Here is an 18,500-nt window from a genome sequence, read left to right on the forward strand (position 1 = left end):
GCAAAAAGATCCGTGGTCTAAGTCTGTGCATGACATTTCGGCTTGGAAGAATTCGATTTTTATTGAGCAATGTGGGTAAACATCTATTGCACTGTCCATACATAAACCGACAAAAATGATTTCCATTGATAATAATAGACATTTACAGACAGGCAAAGCAAAACAAATGCTGCTTGAGAACTTAGTTTTTGAATTCGGGCTATTTAGGTTGTATATTTTGACAGGGGATGTTGACGATTTGTGTTCTAATGGTTATAAAGCTCTAATTTTTTTGAATCTCAGCATCTCCTGTCATTAAATAATTGTTCTCTGAACCCGTCCCATTACCTGACCCTCCCCCCATAATTCCCTGCAACTGTGAACATGTAAATAGATAAAAATCGGGGGGGAAATGCTTAAAAATAAATGTTGATATCATCCATCCAAATGATAAAAAACACAAATCCAGTGCCGCCCAGCCTAGTTAGAGTGCAACTTTTCTGAATTAGCTGAACAGCAACTTGTCTCAGAATCGGTGAGCCCCTGGGTGCCAGCTGAGGTGGCATCGCATAGCTATATTTTTAAAAACTGGTTTTTCTGACCGTTCAAAAGTGATGTCAGAAGGAACACAGCCTCCCAGGCTCTTCCTGAGCCATCCAAGAAGTAGAGTGGTGAGGCCTGAAGGAGTTCAGACTCCATAGGTTTGTCTCCAGTGCATTGGGAGGTCTGATTGCCGCTTGATTCTAGGTAGCCGGACTAAAAACAGCAGAGAAGACGCAGCAGCACATAGGTACGTACCCACAGGCTCTGGGCAGGCTAGTACAATTTGTGCTGATGCCTGGGATAGCACATCTTCACTGCTATTTTTTAGCTTGGCTAGAGTAAATCTAGTGCAGGTCTGCCGAGCTGAGCGGCAATCACACGTTCGCTTGCAGCGAAGCCATGTCCTAAGAGTTACAGGTGGAAGTAGGCCGGATGGCTTTGTGACTGAAGCACAGGCCTGGGAGTCTGCAGATCTAGGCGCTATTCCTGGCTCTGCCACAACCTCCCTCTGTGACCTCCGGCAAATCACTGCACCGCGCCGAGCCTCTGTTTCCCCATCTGCAAAATGGGGATATTGCTACTTCCCTACCTCACAAGGGGGCAGGGACGCCTAGTTCATCACTGTGTATAAAGGGAGTTCAGAGCCTCCAGTGGAAGTTGCTGAATAAACAGAAAGGCTCATTTTAAGGAGGAAGAAGGGCCTGTCCTTGCACTCAAAGGACAAATAGTCCGGAGTGTTTGAGTGTACCTTGTAGGCTGCCCTGTGTTTTCAGTGGCAATGGAATTACCCACAGGACCCCTCCCTTGCAGCAGAAGTTTGCTCCAGAGCTTTAAGCTTCCATTAAAAATAATTAACATTCTAGGCTACATTGTGGTGGAGAAGGTCTTGAAAGCATGAACTGAGTGAATGTGAATTGATGGAGGGAGGTCTGCCTGAGTCTGCAGACAGCCTGAAAAAACCTGCTCATGGAGGATGTGAGCTTCAGGGTGTGGACTCGGAAATGTAGGAATCACTGTGTAAATGTCAACACTGTTAACGCTTTCACTGCTGATGACTTTACCAGGAACATCCAGCTAATGTGCTTATCCACCTCCCACCCCACCAAGTGCCAGGTTCCCTGACAACTGCCTCCTACCTAGCTTCTTGCTGAGAGCTGGCTCACTCGCCTCTCACTGGGGAAACCTCCCAAGGCGCTGCAGGGCCATGGCCCAGCTCCTATTACAGGGCCGGGTAAGAGGTAACCGGCCCCCAGTTCTATACAGCAGTGGATGGTGAACGCTCTCCTACTGCAGGGGATATATACACACACATATCGTTCAGGCCGACTTTTTGCTTCATAAAAAAGTAAACAGGGCACAGTGCTGTTTTTCCTTTGCTGGTCTCTGTTACTTCCTCACGTTTCCCCAAATGCTTGTGCGCCCCTGAGGTGAGATCCTGTCCGAACTGGGGGTGTGGGAGGAGTTTGTGGCCAAATTCACCCCAACGAAGAAAATCTCCTGTGTGGATCGGGACGGGGGAGGGGGGACGCAGCAAGCGGACGGGAGATCGGGGTCTCTTGATTTCTTGAATGAGAAGTTTTCTTACTGGAAGCCTAGATCGGGTATTTGGAGGCAGTGCACAGGAGTTGGGCCTACAGAAGTCTCTGGGCCTTAATGAAGGAGGAGCTGTGGCCCACGACCAGAAGAAGGGGTCGAGTGCTTCCCATCATGGGTTCTACTCTTGGTGCTGCCCTTACTGGCTCTTTGCGTTCACAAACAGCAGCAGCAGCATGGGGGATGGGCAGAAGAAGCCATTACAACCCCCCCTTCCACTCCCAAAACACAGACCAGAAGACTTCCCCAAAAACAAGAGCAATGCGAGCAGCATTGTCAACCCCAAGCGCTGGAAACTCATGACTCAGTCCTATGAGATAATGAAAAGGGCTTAAAAATAATAATAAATGTTGGCAAGAAAACTGGGCAGAGAAACTGGATTAGCCTAAACCAAAAAGGCCACATTGATCTAATCCAAGAAATGTTGAATTACGTTTGTTCAGAACAGAAAGTGGAAATGGAAATTAATGAACCAAAAGAGCTGTGTCAGATATGAGGCCTAATTGGTGGACAAAATAGTGAGGGGGTGGTCTCTGCCTCCTATCACTCCCTTTCTGGGTCCATAAAGAAAGAGACTTTGGTGGGGAGTGGGGTGGGAATATGGAAGAGGAGATCGAGACTATTGAAGCCAGATTCACCATCATGGCTGCCATCCCCACCATCTCCTGGGCCTTCCTCAGCCTGATCCTGAGAGGTGTCCTGACCAGAATGGGCTAGAGAGAGGGACCAGGTGGCCTACAGGCGATACATCCAAAAATCCAGTTGATAAAGTTTCAGTTGGTACATTTTAAACAGCTCTAGTGTCAAGGAGCACCTAGAGCAAGTGATGGGCACTTCTTTCTACTCACTGTGTCTACAATGAAACATCCATAAATAGCTTCCCCCTTTCTCTAACTCCTCCCATTTTCCCTATTTAAATCCCGTTTTTCTCCCTAATTAATCCCACACTCCTGGATGAACATATCTTCCAAATATTTGTAGACTGGTATCATTCCCACCCCTTCCGCTTATAGATCCCCTAGTCTCTTTAACTAGCCTCATTAGTCTTTTCGATCTTTCTTCCTTGGTCAATCCCACTCCCTCCGATCATTTGTGTCCCTCTTTTCTGAATGCCTTCCAATTTATCTACATCGTTCTGGTGTTGGAAAAGTGAAGATAATATTAAGATCACAGAAACATACAGGAATTGCCAGATGAGTCCAGACCAATTTAACTGCCCGAAATCCAGCTAAGAATCATTTACACACAGCAAAGTTGTCATCTCTAAACTCCCACAGTGTGCAGGAGACAAAAGCTGTCTAATGGGTATTTTAAGTTTTAACGCCTGAGCTGAGTCAGGCAATAAGACGCTTTTGCCGAAATGGCACCTGCTATTTCTGTAACTGCCAATGGATGATGCTAACTGAATGAAATGTGAAATGCTCCATTATCAGAGTGTTGGCTGGTTTTGCAGGGCAACATATGGACTGCAGAATGGCAGTGGGTGGCGATTTGACCTTCTTTTTTGATTTCTTGCTCTGAATAGCGAGCAATAAAAGGAGAATTTAATTTGTTGTCAGTGTGGAGGCCCGAGGGCTTTGTCTTAGGTGATCCCAAATATACCGACACTGGGTGGAGGAATCTGCATTCATTGACATTGACTGTCCCTTTGCTACGTGCAGCCCTCACCCCTCATCTCCCCAGATCACTGTGTAGTTTGATTCTTTCCGCTCGTGTGTTTCCTCCCCACTCCAATCTTGCAGCAAATTTGAACACATTTATCCCCAAGAAATATCTGACCAAACAAGAGGCGAAACAGCCAAGAAAGGAGCAGAAGGCGGCTTGGATTGGAATTAATTAATAGGCAGCAGGTTTAAAACAAACAAAAGGAAGTATTTCTTCACACAACGCAAAGTCAACCTGTGGAACTCCTTCCCAGAGGATACTGTGAAGGCCAAGACTATAACAGGGTTTAAAAAAGAACTAGATAAGTTCATGGAGGATAGGTCCACCAATGGCTATTAGCCAGGATGGGCAGGGATGGTGTCCCTAGCCTCTGTTTGCCAGAAGCTGGGAATGGGTGACAGGTGATGGATCACTTGATGATTCCCTGTTCTGTTCATTCCCTCTGGGGCACCTGGCATTGGCCGCTGTCGGAAGACAGGATACTGGGCTAGATGGATCTTTGGTCTGACCCAGTATGAATGTTCTTATTTTCTTATGGATGGGCATGAAAGGCTGGAAAACCCTCCCAGAGCCCAGCGCTGGGCCACAGCCAACCACAAGCATCATTCTTTGGAGTGTGATAGATGCTTCTCCCTTGAGACAGATGTGGGTCTGAGGAGCACAAGCAGCCTCGCTGCCATGTCCCCAAAAGCCACTGGTTCACACTCACCAACCAAAAGTACAATTATTATTTTTCAGCGAATATTTAGTTAAATTTAAATAGCTTTCCATCGGGAACTATTTTTCTTGGTGTAATATGTTTCTGATCATCAGGAAAATACCCAATAAAGACTCTTTTTTTTTTTTTGGATCCCCACCCCCAATAATATTGACATGGGGCTGTTTTATAATCCCAACAAAACAAGACAGGACATGGCATGCTGGGTCAGAGGTCCTGCTACCTTCTGCCTCGTGCCTGATACCACCCTGAAGGCCTGGAAAGTTTCCCAACACACATACTCTTTTGAGGTTTGGTTGTTTAATTGGTGCCTATCCTTGCTCCAAGTTTCACAGTCGGAGCTGTTGGGAAACAAGAGATGTCCATGCCTGAGTCACACAGGGCCCAAATTTGGCATTATTAATTAATGTAAGAGTGTGTGCTGGAAAAAGGGCATCACTGCTAAATGGCTCACTCACATATTCCGCAAGTGAACTCATGGCTGTAGGTGGAAAATATTCAGAAACATGAATATTCAGTGGGAGAGAGAAACCTGAGGTCAAGACTTAACAGAGGCATTGGGGATGGAGAACAGCAAGTTAGACAGTCCTTTGCAAAGGGATAGGGCACGAAAAATTTCCAGTGCAGTTTTGGGTTGTATGTGCATTGACATTTCAACCATGGGGCCATGACTCCACCTCAAAGAAGAGATAAGAGAATCAGAAGAGTGAAGGGGCAAGCAAAGAAAATCATAAAGGCCCAGAAAGATTCGGATGTTTTAGTTTAGAGAGAAGAGAGACAAGAGGGGCTGTAACAGGGGTGAACACAATATTGAACTACTCATAGACGGTCAGTCAGGTGCTTCCATTTACCCTGTCACAAATATTTTTCCTGTGTAATTATTCTTCTAAACGTTGTTTTTATTTTCATGTTGATTGGTCATCTTAATCACATGGCAGGATGCTTTAAAAATCAAACCAATTGTGTCTTCAAAATGACCAGTTTTGAAACTGAAAAATTTCGTTGATGAAAATGAGACCATGGGAAAATAAATGCTTTTAGATCAGACAACATTTCAAAAAAGTTTTCTTTCCCGGTGGTTTTAAACCTAATTCTCCCATTCCCCCTTGCATTTCCCTCACTGGCTGTGTGGTGTGGATGCTATCAGCAGAAAGCTTTGAAGAAAATGCAAAAAACAAAACCAGCCATTTCCCCCAAAGGCACCTTCTAAAACAAAGCATAAGGAAGAAACATTCTCACAGGCATTCCCTACTCTTTCGTGGGGCATAAGCCAAACACTAACTGAAAGAATCAGGCAGAAGCTTTCCGTAGGGAGAGGTTATTCCCTGTCTCTCACACAGACACACACCCATCAATCTTGTGTCCTATGCTATGGCTCACACCCCACCCCCTCAAATCATCATCATCTTAGTAATGAAATGCAAACACCACACAGCTATAAAACCTGCCCTGGTTGGAACTGCCCTGATTGCAAAGGCTGCGAAGACGTAGCGAAGATGAAGGCTTTGCTTTTCGCCCTGTTGGCTGCAGTCCTGTGTGCGGAGCAAGGTGAGATGCTAATGATTCTTCTCTGCTAGACAAAGAATGTGCAGATGAGAGAGAACCAGCCTAGAAATGGCAGGGACACAGGGAGATTTTACAGCCTCAGTGGTGAAGATGTGACAGTCAACAGTGAATTGACACTGGTGCTGTCCCCTTTGCTGTCTTTGAGCCCCAGCTTGTGACTGGGGTATTTCAGAGCGCCTTCAGAGAGTTAGTTTCATTCCATTCCATTCAGAGAGCCATGCCAGGTGCAAAGCTTTGTACTCTTGAATACTGGGCTATACAAAGGACCACAGTCCCATGCCCCTAAACTAGGTGACCGGTCTACCAGCTGCATATTATGAGGGCCCGAGGGAGAGGACAATACAGGACGAGGCTAGTTCTGGAGACCTACCTAGACATTGGACAAAGATCATTTATACACTCTGCAATCTTGAGCCTTTTACTCAGATGACCAGTGCTGGCCAGCACCATTTCCTTACAGAAATAACCTTCCATAACTATCCTGTCGCATGGGGTTTGATCCTGCCCAGTGCTGTTCATGCTGCTTCCTATCCAGCAAAGCACGTAATCACATTCTTAGTGGTAAGCACGTGAATACTCTTGTTGAAGTCAATAGGATTACTCCCATGTAGAAAGTTCAGCAGGTGATAAAGTGTTTTGCTGGCTGGGGACCGCGGTGCTCAGCACCATGCTGGGTGGAGCCCTTGGGCAAGAGTTTAACAAATGTGATCAAATACAAAATAAATTTGTACAATGATATAGCAGATATTTGCTAGAGGATCTAATGATACGCAATCAGAGCGATAAGTTCTAGCTGAAAGGCCAGCGGCTGGATCCTTTCAAGGAGATAGTTGTTCTTCTCCAAGGATTCCTGATCTCAATCTGCTTTTCAAAACTACCTCCCTGACCTTGTAAACAACTGCACAGGTGAGTCATGGTCTGCCTATAAGTAATCCTGTCAAACTCACTGGGACGATTTGCATGTGTCAGGTTAGACAAAGTATTTGAAGCACTGGAGCCAAGGTAGGTCTGAGTTTGCTCAGTGTATTGTGGGGAGACCTTCAGAAAGAAAAGCTGTGTGTGCTATATGTTTATCTTTTGTTCCCTGTCTGGAGCCGTCTATCATGGAGAAGCTCTGGCTATTAACCAATGAGCATTACTGTTCAATTGTCATGTAAACGGACATCAACAATCATTGTCTGAAACATTTCTACTGCTGTTAGATGTAACATCTGCGGTTATTGTGCCTGAGATTAGAGAAAAACCATCTGTCCCTATTTTTCCAGTCTGTTCAACTCCGTACATTTGATAGCACTTTATACTATTTCCCTAGTAGGATCAGCCGGTTTTCTCAGTGCTGTTCTAAAGAGGAGTGTTCTGCAAGGGTCTAAACTGTGTTGTGTCTTCCTTTTGCAGTTTACTCATTGCGGTGCTTCACTTGTAATGATGAGCCCTCCAACTGGAATTGTATTAAAATAACTAGCTGTGCAGAGAACGACAAATACTGTCTAACAACCTACACGAAAACAGGGCTTGGTGAGTACGTGCAATATCTCAGTAAGGTTTGTCTAAGGCTGTGATCACCAGGATGTCTGAGTATCAGTTTATTGATGATGCAATACGTCCTCTGCCTCACCCCCATGCCAGGGAGCTGGACTCTTTCTTCCCTCTCCTGGGAGGATGAATAATTACTCAGGAGTAATGAGCATAGCATATGAAGAGCAAACTGCACAGCAGTAAGGCACTTCAAATGTCCTGTATCCCTTCTCATGGGGATAGATCCTCACTAATCACGCTCCAGGGAGGGACCTATTTGGAGAAATAGAATTTACATGCAAAATCCCATTACCAGATCTTGATGCTCAAAAATATATCTGCATTGTGCTGTGCATGCACAAAAGGATTGAGAACCCTAGGGAACGTGGCCCTATAATAACCCTAATGGCACGCTGGCAGTGAATCCTCACTCTCTCCTACTGCTCTAGGTGCTGGGCACTGACCCAGGTTACTAGTGGGAGTGAGGCGCATAGCTGTGAACCATATTGATAGTATCTGCACTGCACCGGTGTCCGCAAAAGCCTCAAACTCCCCAGTCCTCCTCCCCGCACATTCCATGGGCTCCGTTTGAATCCTGGGAAGGATTCTCTAGGGTGTGGTCTCTCCTTTGGCTGTTCCAAAGTCACGGTCAGGAATCTGGAGAGGATGTTCATCGCTTCATAGAATCCAAGGCCGGAAGGGACCATGGGGGTGATCTAGACTGACCTCCTGTATAGCACAGGCCAGAGAACTGCCCCAGAACAATTCCTAGAGCAGATTTTTTTTAGAAAAAAACCCATCCAATCTTGACTGAAAAATTGCCAGTGATGGAGAATCCACCATGACCCCTGCTAAATTCTTCCAATGGTTAATTACCCTCTGTGTTAAAAATGTAAGCCCGCTTCTTTCCAGTCGGAATTTGTCTAGATTCAGCTTCCAGCCACTGGATGATATTAGACCTTTCTCTGCTAGATCGAAGAACCCATTATCAAATATTTGTTCCTCATGTATGTTCTTATAGACTGTGATCAAAAGTCACCCCTTAACCATCTCTTTGCTAAACTACATAGAATCATAGAAGATTAGGGTTGGAAGAGACCTCAGGAGGTCATCTAGTCCAACCCCCTGCTCAAAGCAGGACCAATCCCCAACTAACTTAAATACATAGATTGAGCTCCTTTAGTCTATCACTATAATGATTAAAGGAATTAGAAAACATATCTAAACATTCCCATGCTGCTGCATACTGGTCCGTAACTGCTATCAAGAGACCGGTGCTGTGACGATTGCTGTGCCGAGTGTCTCCAGAGTATGGAATAGCAACGAGTGTTAGGTCGGGCACGGCCTAGCAGATGGACTGGCTGGGTTAAAAGCCTGAGGCAAATCAACCAGTTATAACTGCTGAGAAATGCCCTTCCCTTTGGCTCTTGTTGATTAGCTGCTTTAGTACCATTATCTCCTTGATAAGCAGAGTTGCCAGAACTCAGGGGGACTCCTGAATAAGGATTCTTGGCTCTGTTTTTCTTTCCCCATGAAGGTGAGAAAGCTGAGTACCGCATCACCAAGGCATGTTCTGCTGAGTGTCCTCAAACAAAGTGGAACCTAGGCATAGCAGCCATGTCTACATCCTGCTGTCAGCATTCCTTGTGCAACATCAGCGGGGCCAGCAGCGTGAAAACCAGCTACACAGTGATGGCCATGGGGATCCTGGCCAGTCTCATCTATGTCCTCAGATCCGGGCTGTGAAGGGGCCAGGAAAAGGAGGACGTGATGTCCCAAAGAACCGGCTCGAGCTTCCCCAGTGAGACACCAAACATCCTCTGTGCAAAGGTTTCACCCGGGTTAACACTGCCCTATGCCCGTCAAGGCTATGTCTACCCTAAAGCTAGGGGTGTGATTCCCAGCTCACATAGATGTCCTCGCGCTCTAGCTCTCACTGAGCGAGCACGCTAAAAGTACGAGTGTAGCCATGGTAACACGGAGCCGCAGCAAGCAGCAGCAGGGCCTAGTTGCCCCAAGTGCGCGTCCGCTGCCCGCGTTGCCGTGACTACACTTCTATTGTTAGCATCCTGCTCGATGAGAGTTGGTGCTAGTATGTCTACATGGGCTGGGAGTCATACCACTAGCTAGACTTGGCCTCAGAGTCACTTCAGATTCCATCAGCAAGTCATTCCTCTCTCCGTTTTCGCGCCGTGGTTCTGTCTCTGACCCAACCACACCTCCATGCTTGGCGTTGGTGACCTGGGACGCTCAGCTGAACGGCGCTGCCTGATGAGAAGGGCACCATATCGCGCAAAGTACTAACACTGTTAGAGTTACTTGTTCCAACCTCTGCCCCAGGCCATGTGTAATTCTCCCGGCGACAGTCTCCTCTCTGCCTCCCTTCACCACCGACAGCAAGAGAGCCTTCTCCTCCCCGGCTCACTCACCAGCAGCCTCCCTGTGTTTCTGAACAGACCTTTACTCCCAGGTCTGTCCCCCTTCTGCCCCGCTAACATCAGCCCTGGTGAAAGAAAGAAGAGTTGAGTTTATTCACCTATATTTTGTTCCCACCACTGATTTCTGTCTTTTTTCCCCATATACCAGGCATGGCCAAACCATGGCTTGTCACCCACCCCAGGCTTTTTTACAGTTAGTGTGGATCACGGAGCACCCCCACCCCATTCTCCACCTACCAGCCTGGGGTGGAGGAGCTCAGGGCTTGTGTCCTGCGGCAGGGTGGTGGGGCTCCAGGCTTCTGCCCTGCTGGGAGGGGGGTCTTGGGCCTTCAGCCCCACGGGAGGTGCCTGCTGGGGCTCGGGGCTTCAGCAGGAGAGGGGCTGAAGCCCCGAGCTCCGGCAGGCACCCTGGGCTCTCGAACTTCTGAAGATTATCACATACAGCTCAGAGGGTCAGTAAGTTTGGCCATATACCAGTTGCTGGCTTGTATTGTTTCACTCTGTGAAAAGCCCTTTTCGAAACACTCTGTCGGACAGATGCTGGACAAAATAAAGTGTCATTTTATTCCATTGCGTACGCGTCTGATGCGTCAGCTCTGGGCTAGCTGGAGAAAACAGCCCTGCCAAATTGGGAACAAGAACACGGGAGGTCTGAGTCTGTATGGTACTGAAACTATAGTTACCGGTGACAGTATTTACTCCAGATTGCTCTATTCCATGGCACACACTAGCTGGGGCTGTCTAGTGTGTTTATATATAAAAATCTGCCTCCATTTGATCTCATGCCGCAGAGGCAGTGCCATGAAGTGAAGTGGCCTTTTAAGGGGTGCCCAGAAGTGGGGTGCTGCTCCCAGCAAGGTGCCACAAGCCCACAGGTGGCAATGGGATGCCACACGGCGGGGAGGGGTGCACGCTCAGGAAAATTATGTCGCATTTCTGCACCTCCATCTCCCCATCTGCAAGGAATGGGATAATGAGACTTCCCTGCCTCGTCATCGGTGTAGTGAGGCTTAATCCATCATCGGGGGGTATGAAGTGATTTAAGAGCTTCCAGTGGAAGGTGCTCTATAAGCAGCAAGGACTATTATAAAGGGGAAGAAAGGCCCCTTCTTGCACTTAAAGGGAAAGTAGTCAGGAATATCTGAGTGCCTTGTGAATACTGGGGTCAGGCAATCAGCCACAGAACCCACTCCGTCCAGCAGAATTTTTTTCCGGAAACTAAGCTTCCATTCAGATAAAATCTAAATGTTCTAGACCTCTTGGTTGCTGTGGCAGATGACAGAACAAGGAGCAATGGTCTCAAGTTGCAGTGGGGGAGGTCTAGGTTGGATATCAGGAAACACTATTTCACCAGGAGGGTGGGGAAGCACTAGAATAGATTCCCTAGGGAGGTAGTGGTATCTCCATCCTTAGAGGTTTTTAAGGCCTGGCTTGACAAGGCCCTGGCTGGGATGATTTAGCTGGGGATGGTCCTGCTTCGAGCAGGGGGTTGGACTAGATGACCTCCTGAGGTCCCTTCCAACCCTGATCTTCTATGACAGCCTTGAAAACATCAGCTGAGTGAATGTAAGGTAAGGCAGGGATGTCTTACTTATTAGTGACGCTTATTGCAGTAGTGCCTAAAGGGTATGTCTACACTACAACGTGTCCTGGTCTGTTGGGTGGTAGGTGACAAGTAGGGGTATACACCTTAACTCACTTAAAACCACCTTCACTAAATAAGGAGTCTCCACTAGAGAAGTAGATCACATCATGGAAATACCCTGAGAGAACCTGCTTCAACACAAAATAAAACCCCTCTGACTGCACACTGCTAGTTGTCACCTACCACCCCACATTGGAACCCAACTGGGGTGTCAAACAACTACAACACATACTCAATGGGGACCACATCCTGAAAGAAATCTTTCCTGAACCCCCTCTTCTGGCCTTCAAACCCTCCCCCCAACCTCATCATCAGAAGTGAGCTCCCCACAGATCAGGACCCACCAACTCAAAGCGGCACCAGACCCTGCCAGAACAGCAGATGCAAAACCTGCAGACATACCTCCGCTGCTACAATGACCAATGCCCTTGACAACACACCTTTCAGGATCCTGCACATGCCTATCATGACATGTGGTATATCTCATCCAGTGCACTAAATGCCCCACTAATAACTATGTGGGTGAAACCAGACAATCACTACGCTCTAGAGTGAACTCACACAGGAAAATGATGAAAGACGAAAACACCCCATGACATCACCTGTAGGTGAGCATTTTTCCCAAAGCAATCACTCCATAGCTGACCTCTCAGTCCTCATCCTCAAAGGAAACCTGCACAATACTTTCAAAAGATGATCTTGGGAGCTTGAATTCATCACTCTGCTAGACACCAAAAATCTCGGACTGACCAGAGACACTGGATTTATGGCTTATTACATCCTATAATTTACTAACCCCCAAGTTTTGTCCCATGACTGCAAAGGTGTTAATGGGCCACTCTACCATGAATGGTCCCTTAGAATATGTGCTAAACAATCTGTTCCACCTTGCATTTTGCTCCGATTCTGGGAGCCCCTTTCCCAAACCTGAAGAGCTCTGTGCTCTTCTTCATCAAAAGCTTGTCTCTTTTTCATCAACAGAAGTTGGTCCAATAAAAGATGTTACCTCTCCTTCCTTGTGTCTCTGAGGCTATGTACACACTACAGCTTACGTCAGTATAAGTTATGTCGCTCAGGGGTGTGAATAGGCCATTGCCCTGACATATGTTATGTGACATATGTTAGACTGACCTAAGCACTGGGGCGGACGGTGCTATGTCAGTGGGAGAGATTCTCCAGCCAACAGCGACCGCCGCTCGTGGGGGCTGGAGTAATTCAGTCGACGGGTGAGCACTATCCCAGCAGTTTAGAGAGTCTGCATTAGCAGCATTACAGCAGCACTGGTGCAGCTGTGTGCTGTGAACTCTGGAGTATAGTCGTTGGCCGATACCCTAAAGTTACTCTATCTGGTAGCATCCTTCTATTCAAGGTGACCAACAAAGCTGTCCAGGGCTTGCTGTATCACTCCCCACATCTGCTAACTAGCCACTTAGCTGTTACCACCCGACCTTCACCTCTTCCTTGGTTTATTTCCTCTTTGATGACTGTTCAGTTGGCACACTGTATTCTGCCCCTCTTGCTCCTGTAAGGAATTTGGGTAGCTGTGTCAAGGTTCCTTCCCCACTCTGAACTCTAGGGTACTCTGCATGAAAACCTCCTAAGCTTACTTTCACAGCTTAGGTTAAAACTTCCCCAAGGTACAAATTAAATTTTATCCTTTGCCCCTGGATTTCCACTGCCACCACCAAACTTTAACTGGGTTTACTGGGAAACGTAGTTTGGACACGTCTTTCCCCCCCAAAATCCTCCCAAACCTTGCACCCCACTTCCTGGGGAAGGTTTGGTAAAAATCCTCACCAATTTGCATAGGTGACCACAGACCCAAACCCTTGGCTCTTAGGACAATGAAAAAGCATTCAGTTTTCTTATAAGAAGACTTTTAATAGAAGTAAAGGAATCACCTCTGTAAAATCAGGATGGTAGATACCTTACAGGGTAATTAGATTCAAAACAGAGAATCCCTCTAGGCAAAACCTTAAGTTACAAAAAAGACACACAGACAGGGATAGTCATTCTATTCAGCACAGTTCTTTTCTCAGCCATTTAAAGAAATCTTAATCTAACACATACCTAGCTAGATTACTTACTAAAAGTTCTAAGACTCCATTCCTGTTCTGTCCCTGGCAAAAGCAGCATACAGACAGACACAGACCCTTTGTTTCTCTCCCTCCTCCCAGCTTTTGAAAATATCTTGTCTCCTCATTGGTCATTTTGGTCAGGTGCCAGCGAGGTTACCTTTAGCTTCTTAACCCTTTACAGGTGAGAGGATTTTTCCTCTGGCTAGGAGGGATTTTAAAGTGGTTTACCCTTCCCTTTATATTTATGACAAGCTGACAGCTTTTTTTCATTTTACCTAGTCCCTTTGTCTTACGGAGTTCCCTACTTATTCTTTGTTTTTACATTCCACTAACCAGTTTCCTCCGGGTAGTTTTTTAGCTCTTACCATATCTCCAGCACTTGTTCTGATCCACACTGCCATCCTCAGGGGGTTGATATCCCCTGTCCTTATGTCCTCATCTAAGGAATTTACAATTCTGTAATTTTTGCCATTTCCCTTCCTTGCCCTTCTCCTTGCAGGTCCTTCTTCTGGTGCCAGAGAATCTACCCTTTTCTTTTTCCTCATTTGCCTCCAGTCTTCCTTCATGCTTTCCCTAGCCTCAGTGTCTGTCCTGGTGTCAGTGTTGTTTGTTGTCTCTTCCATCTCACTCTGCCTGGCTTCTCAGCCAGCCACAGCTCAGCAGGCCGGCAGCCTTCTGAACCCTATTTCAGCAGCCCCAGCCCCAGCCCTGTCACAACTCCTCCCAGCCAGCCTCTTCCCTCCCAGCTCTCTCAAGCCAGCCCAGCCCCCTTCTGCTCCAGACCTCCTGCCTTTATACCACCCAGCTCCTTCCCCAGCTGGGCTTCATCTGTAATTAAATCTGGGGCACCCCACAGGTGCAGCCTGGGGGCTTAATTGGCCTCTTTGCCTGCGTGGGGTACAAAATCCCATGTGCCTTGTTGATTTCTTGTGGTGCTATGGCTCTACTCTGTATTGCCTGACTTTTGTCAGTTTCAGTTGGGCATTATTTCCCCTTAGCAACCTTAACTATAGCTAACATGTTTTTTTCAGTTGGTCTGACATGTCAAGAACAAATTCTGGCTCCCCGGACTAGTTAATGGCCCGTGTTGTTTCCCCCGATCACGAGCAGCCCTGTAGAGAAATGCACATCTGTACCACATGGGTTTCCACACTGAACTCCCCAAACTGCCATGGTCCCATCCTTCTATGTGCAGGGCTAAGTGTAAAACCCAGAATGGATTCTCTAACATGCCTGCTTGGCTGTTTGAAGATCCTAGCCAGGAGTCTGGGAGCAGAGGTTCTCTGGACATTGACTACTGCCCGGTACCTGCCAGTGCTGTAAAGTGAATGCCATGCTCAATGGTTTCAGGGGTTCCTAGTACCAGTAATGACCTCTGGGTTGTGTATTGAGGACTGTGGTGGAATTCCAAGCTATTGGCGGAGTGCAAGGTAGGGGCTCCCCACCAAAGCCTGAGATAACAGTTTGTTTGCAGCCAGCCAGCGTAAAGCAAAGTGTGGTGAGTTGTGCCTCTCTGTTTTAGGGAGCAGCCCGTTGTTTTCTCTCTGTTTTGTGGTTTGCATGTTCTGACTTCTAAGAAAGTCAATTTCTAAGAAATCAATTTGCGTTTGTACCTAACTTCTCTGTGTGAATGCTGAGAGCACAACAGAGAAACCAGTGCCAAGGACGGGATTATACAAAAATAAAGAAAAGGGAGAGCAAGGATAAAATGGCTGCATGGACTACAGATGCACAGTTCCAATTTAATGAAACAGAGGACAATTTTGCAACCTATTCTGTCCTCAAAGACTTAACCAGTGGTTTTAGACCAATGTTCTAGAAGATACTGCTACACAGAGGGCTGGCTTCCTAACATTGGTGGGTTAAGCCACATCTGCAGTGCCAAAAGCGGGGAGCATGGATCAGCATTCATGTCACGCTCCCCGGCAATACCTGGCCCGGGAAAGCTAATGAGCCAACCATCAGACCAAATTCGGCGATGAACCCTGGTCACCTGCCACCTGAGGCTAAGAGGAAGTGCCTAAAGCCACAGGTTTGCCACAAGAACATGGTAAAATGGAAATTAAGGACGTAACAGAGATTAGAAGGATACATTATGTGCCTTCTACCATTTTTTTTTAACAGAGTGATGTAAGTTTCATCGAAGAAAGCCAACAGAAGGAGAACGAATCTCTGAATTTTTGGCAAGCCTGAAAAACCTGTCTGCCACTCCTTGCTTTGGGAATTTTCTGAAAGAGGCTCTCAGAGATTAATTTGGTTTCGGACTTAAACATGGGAGAGGCTTTTGAATGGTGTCCATGACATGGCACTGCAATTATGTGGAGCTGTGGAGACTGCTTTGTGGTTTGCCCCTTTACACAGGGAAACAGAGAGAGGGAAATTCTGTGTATAGAATCTCTTTCCTAGATGACCTCCCTATTACAGCTAAGGAAATTGCTCTGGAAACAAGAAATGAGCCAACTTTGATTATGCTTCCAGAGTGGCCATTTTTCATAACCAAGAAGCCACATGGCCCTTACAGGAATCTGGAGTTCTCCGTGGAAGATGGTGGTTTTCTATAGGGACTACAAGCACTAATACCTAAAGGCTTACAGAGAAGAATGCTAGCAGAATTACCTGAGTAGCACCCCGGAGTAGTAAAAATGAAGGGGGTGGCCAGAAGTTATTTCTGGTGGCTAGTGTTAGATCGAGATATAGAAATGGAAAGTAGCCAGTGTGACTCCTGTAAAAGGCATTGAAACATGCCATTAAAGGTACTAGGTCACACATGGATGTGGGCCATGGCAATGTGTTCAGCGGTGGTTGATGCTTGTTCCGGGTGTGCAGAGGCGGTGCAGGTGACAACAACCTCTTCTGTCAAAAGAGCCGAAGTACTTCACAGTACGTTTGCCGCCTGTGGGTTACCTGAGGCATTCGTTTCAGGTAACGGCCCACAATTTATTTGGGAGGCTTTTCAGACATGACTATGGCAAAACTCTGTGAAACATACGAGCTTGGCTCCTTGCCACCCAGCCTCAAATGGATCGGCAGAGCATTTTGGGTAGACACGGACACAGGCTTAAATTGGAAATGATGAGAGACCCTGCCACACTGCATTGCAAAGTTTCTGTTCACATATAAGTCTACTGCATCGTCTGCCACTTCGAAGACTCCAGCAAAGTGCTTTTTAAGACATCGGCTACGTACCAGATTTGGTTTATTTAGACCAGAATTACCGAGAGCACAAGATGAAAGACAGCAAACTGCAAAAACCTCACCATACAAACCTCCCAGGGTTTTCTGCCTATGGCAAACGGTGTGCGTTCAAAATTACGGTGGCGCGATGGAATGGGGAAAAAGGATGGCAGATACTGGGACCGGTAGCATATTTGCTACCCCCTGCATCTGAGCTCAGATGGCTAGTCCAAGCCACTGCCGGTGCTGTAACGTCCACGCTGCTGTTCTTTAGTGTGGTCGCTCAAGCCAAGCTGTGTACCTGTGTGGGGGGAGGGATAGCTCAGTGGTTTGAGCATTGGCCTGCTAAACCCAGGGTTGTGATCTCAATCCTTGAGGGGGCCATTTAGGGATATGGGGCAAAAATCTGTTGGATGATTTAATTGGGGATTGACCCTGCTTTGAGCAGGGGGTTGGACTAGATGATCTCCTGAGATCCCTTCCAATCTTGATATTCTATAGTACCTGGCCTAAGAGGCACACTCCCAGCCAGGTGGAGTGACTTGTGCAGCTCTATTCTAGGGAGCTTTGCCTCTCTCGGTTTTGTGGGTTCTTGTGTTCTGAATTCTATGAAATGAAGTTACATTTTTTATCTAACTTCTCTGCATGTAAGTGGTGAACACAGCACGGTTGGGGCATTTCCTGGCAGATCTGAAATCTGAGCTAGAACTTCCCCCTCTTTTGTTATTAATTGCTAAGAAATGCCCTCCCCATTGGTCCCTGCTGCTTTGCTACTGCAATACAATGATCTCCTTTGGGTTATCGGAAAATAGGGAACTTTTGTAATAATGCTGCCCTTTGTTTTCCTGTCCTGGGTCAGATGATGAGTGTCGGATCCTCATCACCAAAAAATGTTCCAGGGATTGTCCAGAGAATGTAGGTGGAGAATCCATTTCCACTTCCTGCTCTCAGTCTGCAATCAGGATGAACCCAGCCACAAGGCAGTAGCCCGGGGGTGGGGGGTGGGGTTCCAGTTTTGTCTGTGTCCTCTGAGCTGGGCTGTGTTGGGCTGAGACAAGAGACTTGACTCCTGCTCAGGCTTCTCTGTTGGGGGAACAGGCCCCACTCGGCAAAATTCTACAACACCCCTTTTTCCAAGAGGCGTCTCAGATCCCTTAGCAAAGAGTTTCTCTGTTGCCTTTCACGCCGTGGTTCTGTATGTTGCTAGGTGCAACCCTCCAGCTCTCAGCTGATTTACAGCATTGCCTCCTGTCTCGGGTGGGCAGGGGGGTGGGGTGGGGGGGCTGAGAACCAGAGAAGCTCAACCTCTAAGTGCTGCCCCCTGGCCTGGGATCTGCCCAGTCGGATGAATTGCAAAGTACTAACAAAGGGGCACTGAAATCTGGAAAGCCCTTTGGATACAGTTGGTTTGACAGATGTTGGACAAATAAAGTTTTACTGTCTTCCATTGTGTAAGAGCGAAACGTGCCCATTCCAGGACTAGCTGTAGATGCCAGCCCTACCAGGTGGGGAACAATAAAGCCACTTTGAATCAATGCCCTAGGGGGACATTCTTTTTATTAGCTCCAGGAAAATTTCTCTCAGGT

General features: G+C 47.0%; 1 protein-coding gene across 1 annotated transcript; it reads left to right on the plus strand.

Annotated features, from left to right (window-relative positions):
- The first annotated feature begins 5,940 nt into the window (after positions 1–5,940).
- On the plus strand, positions 5,941–10,585 carry LOC311517294 (lymphocyte antigen 6E-like). Its single transcript, XM_084622023.1, has 3 exons — positions 5,941–6,046; positions 7,460–7,579; positions 9,117–10,585. Exons 1-3 carry the CDS (start codon positions 5,995–5,997, stop codon positions 9,323–9,325), a joined length of 381 nt encoding a protein of 126 aa, XP_084478149.1. The 5' UTR covers positions 5,941–5,994; the 3' UTR covers positions 9,326–10,585.
- The last annotated feature ends 7,915 nt before the right edge of the window (positions 10,586–18,500 follow it).

This window comes from Lepidochelys olivacea (assembly GCF_965140295.1).
Source record: "Lepidochelys olivacea isolate rLepOli2 genome assembly, chromosome: 2".
In the NCBI taxonomy this organism is placed as follows: Eukaryota; Metazoa; Chordata; order Testudines; family Cheloniidae; genus Lepidochelys; species Lepidochelys olivacea.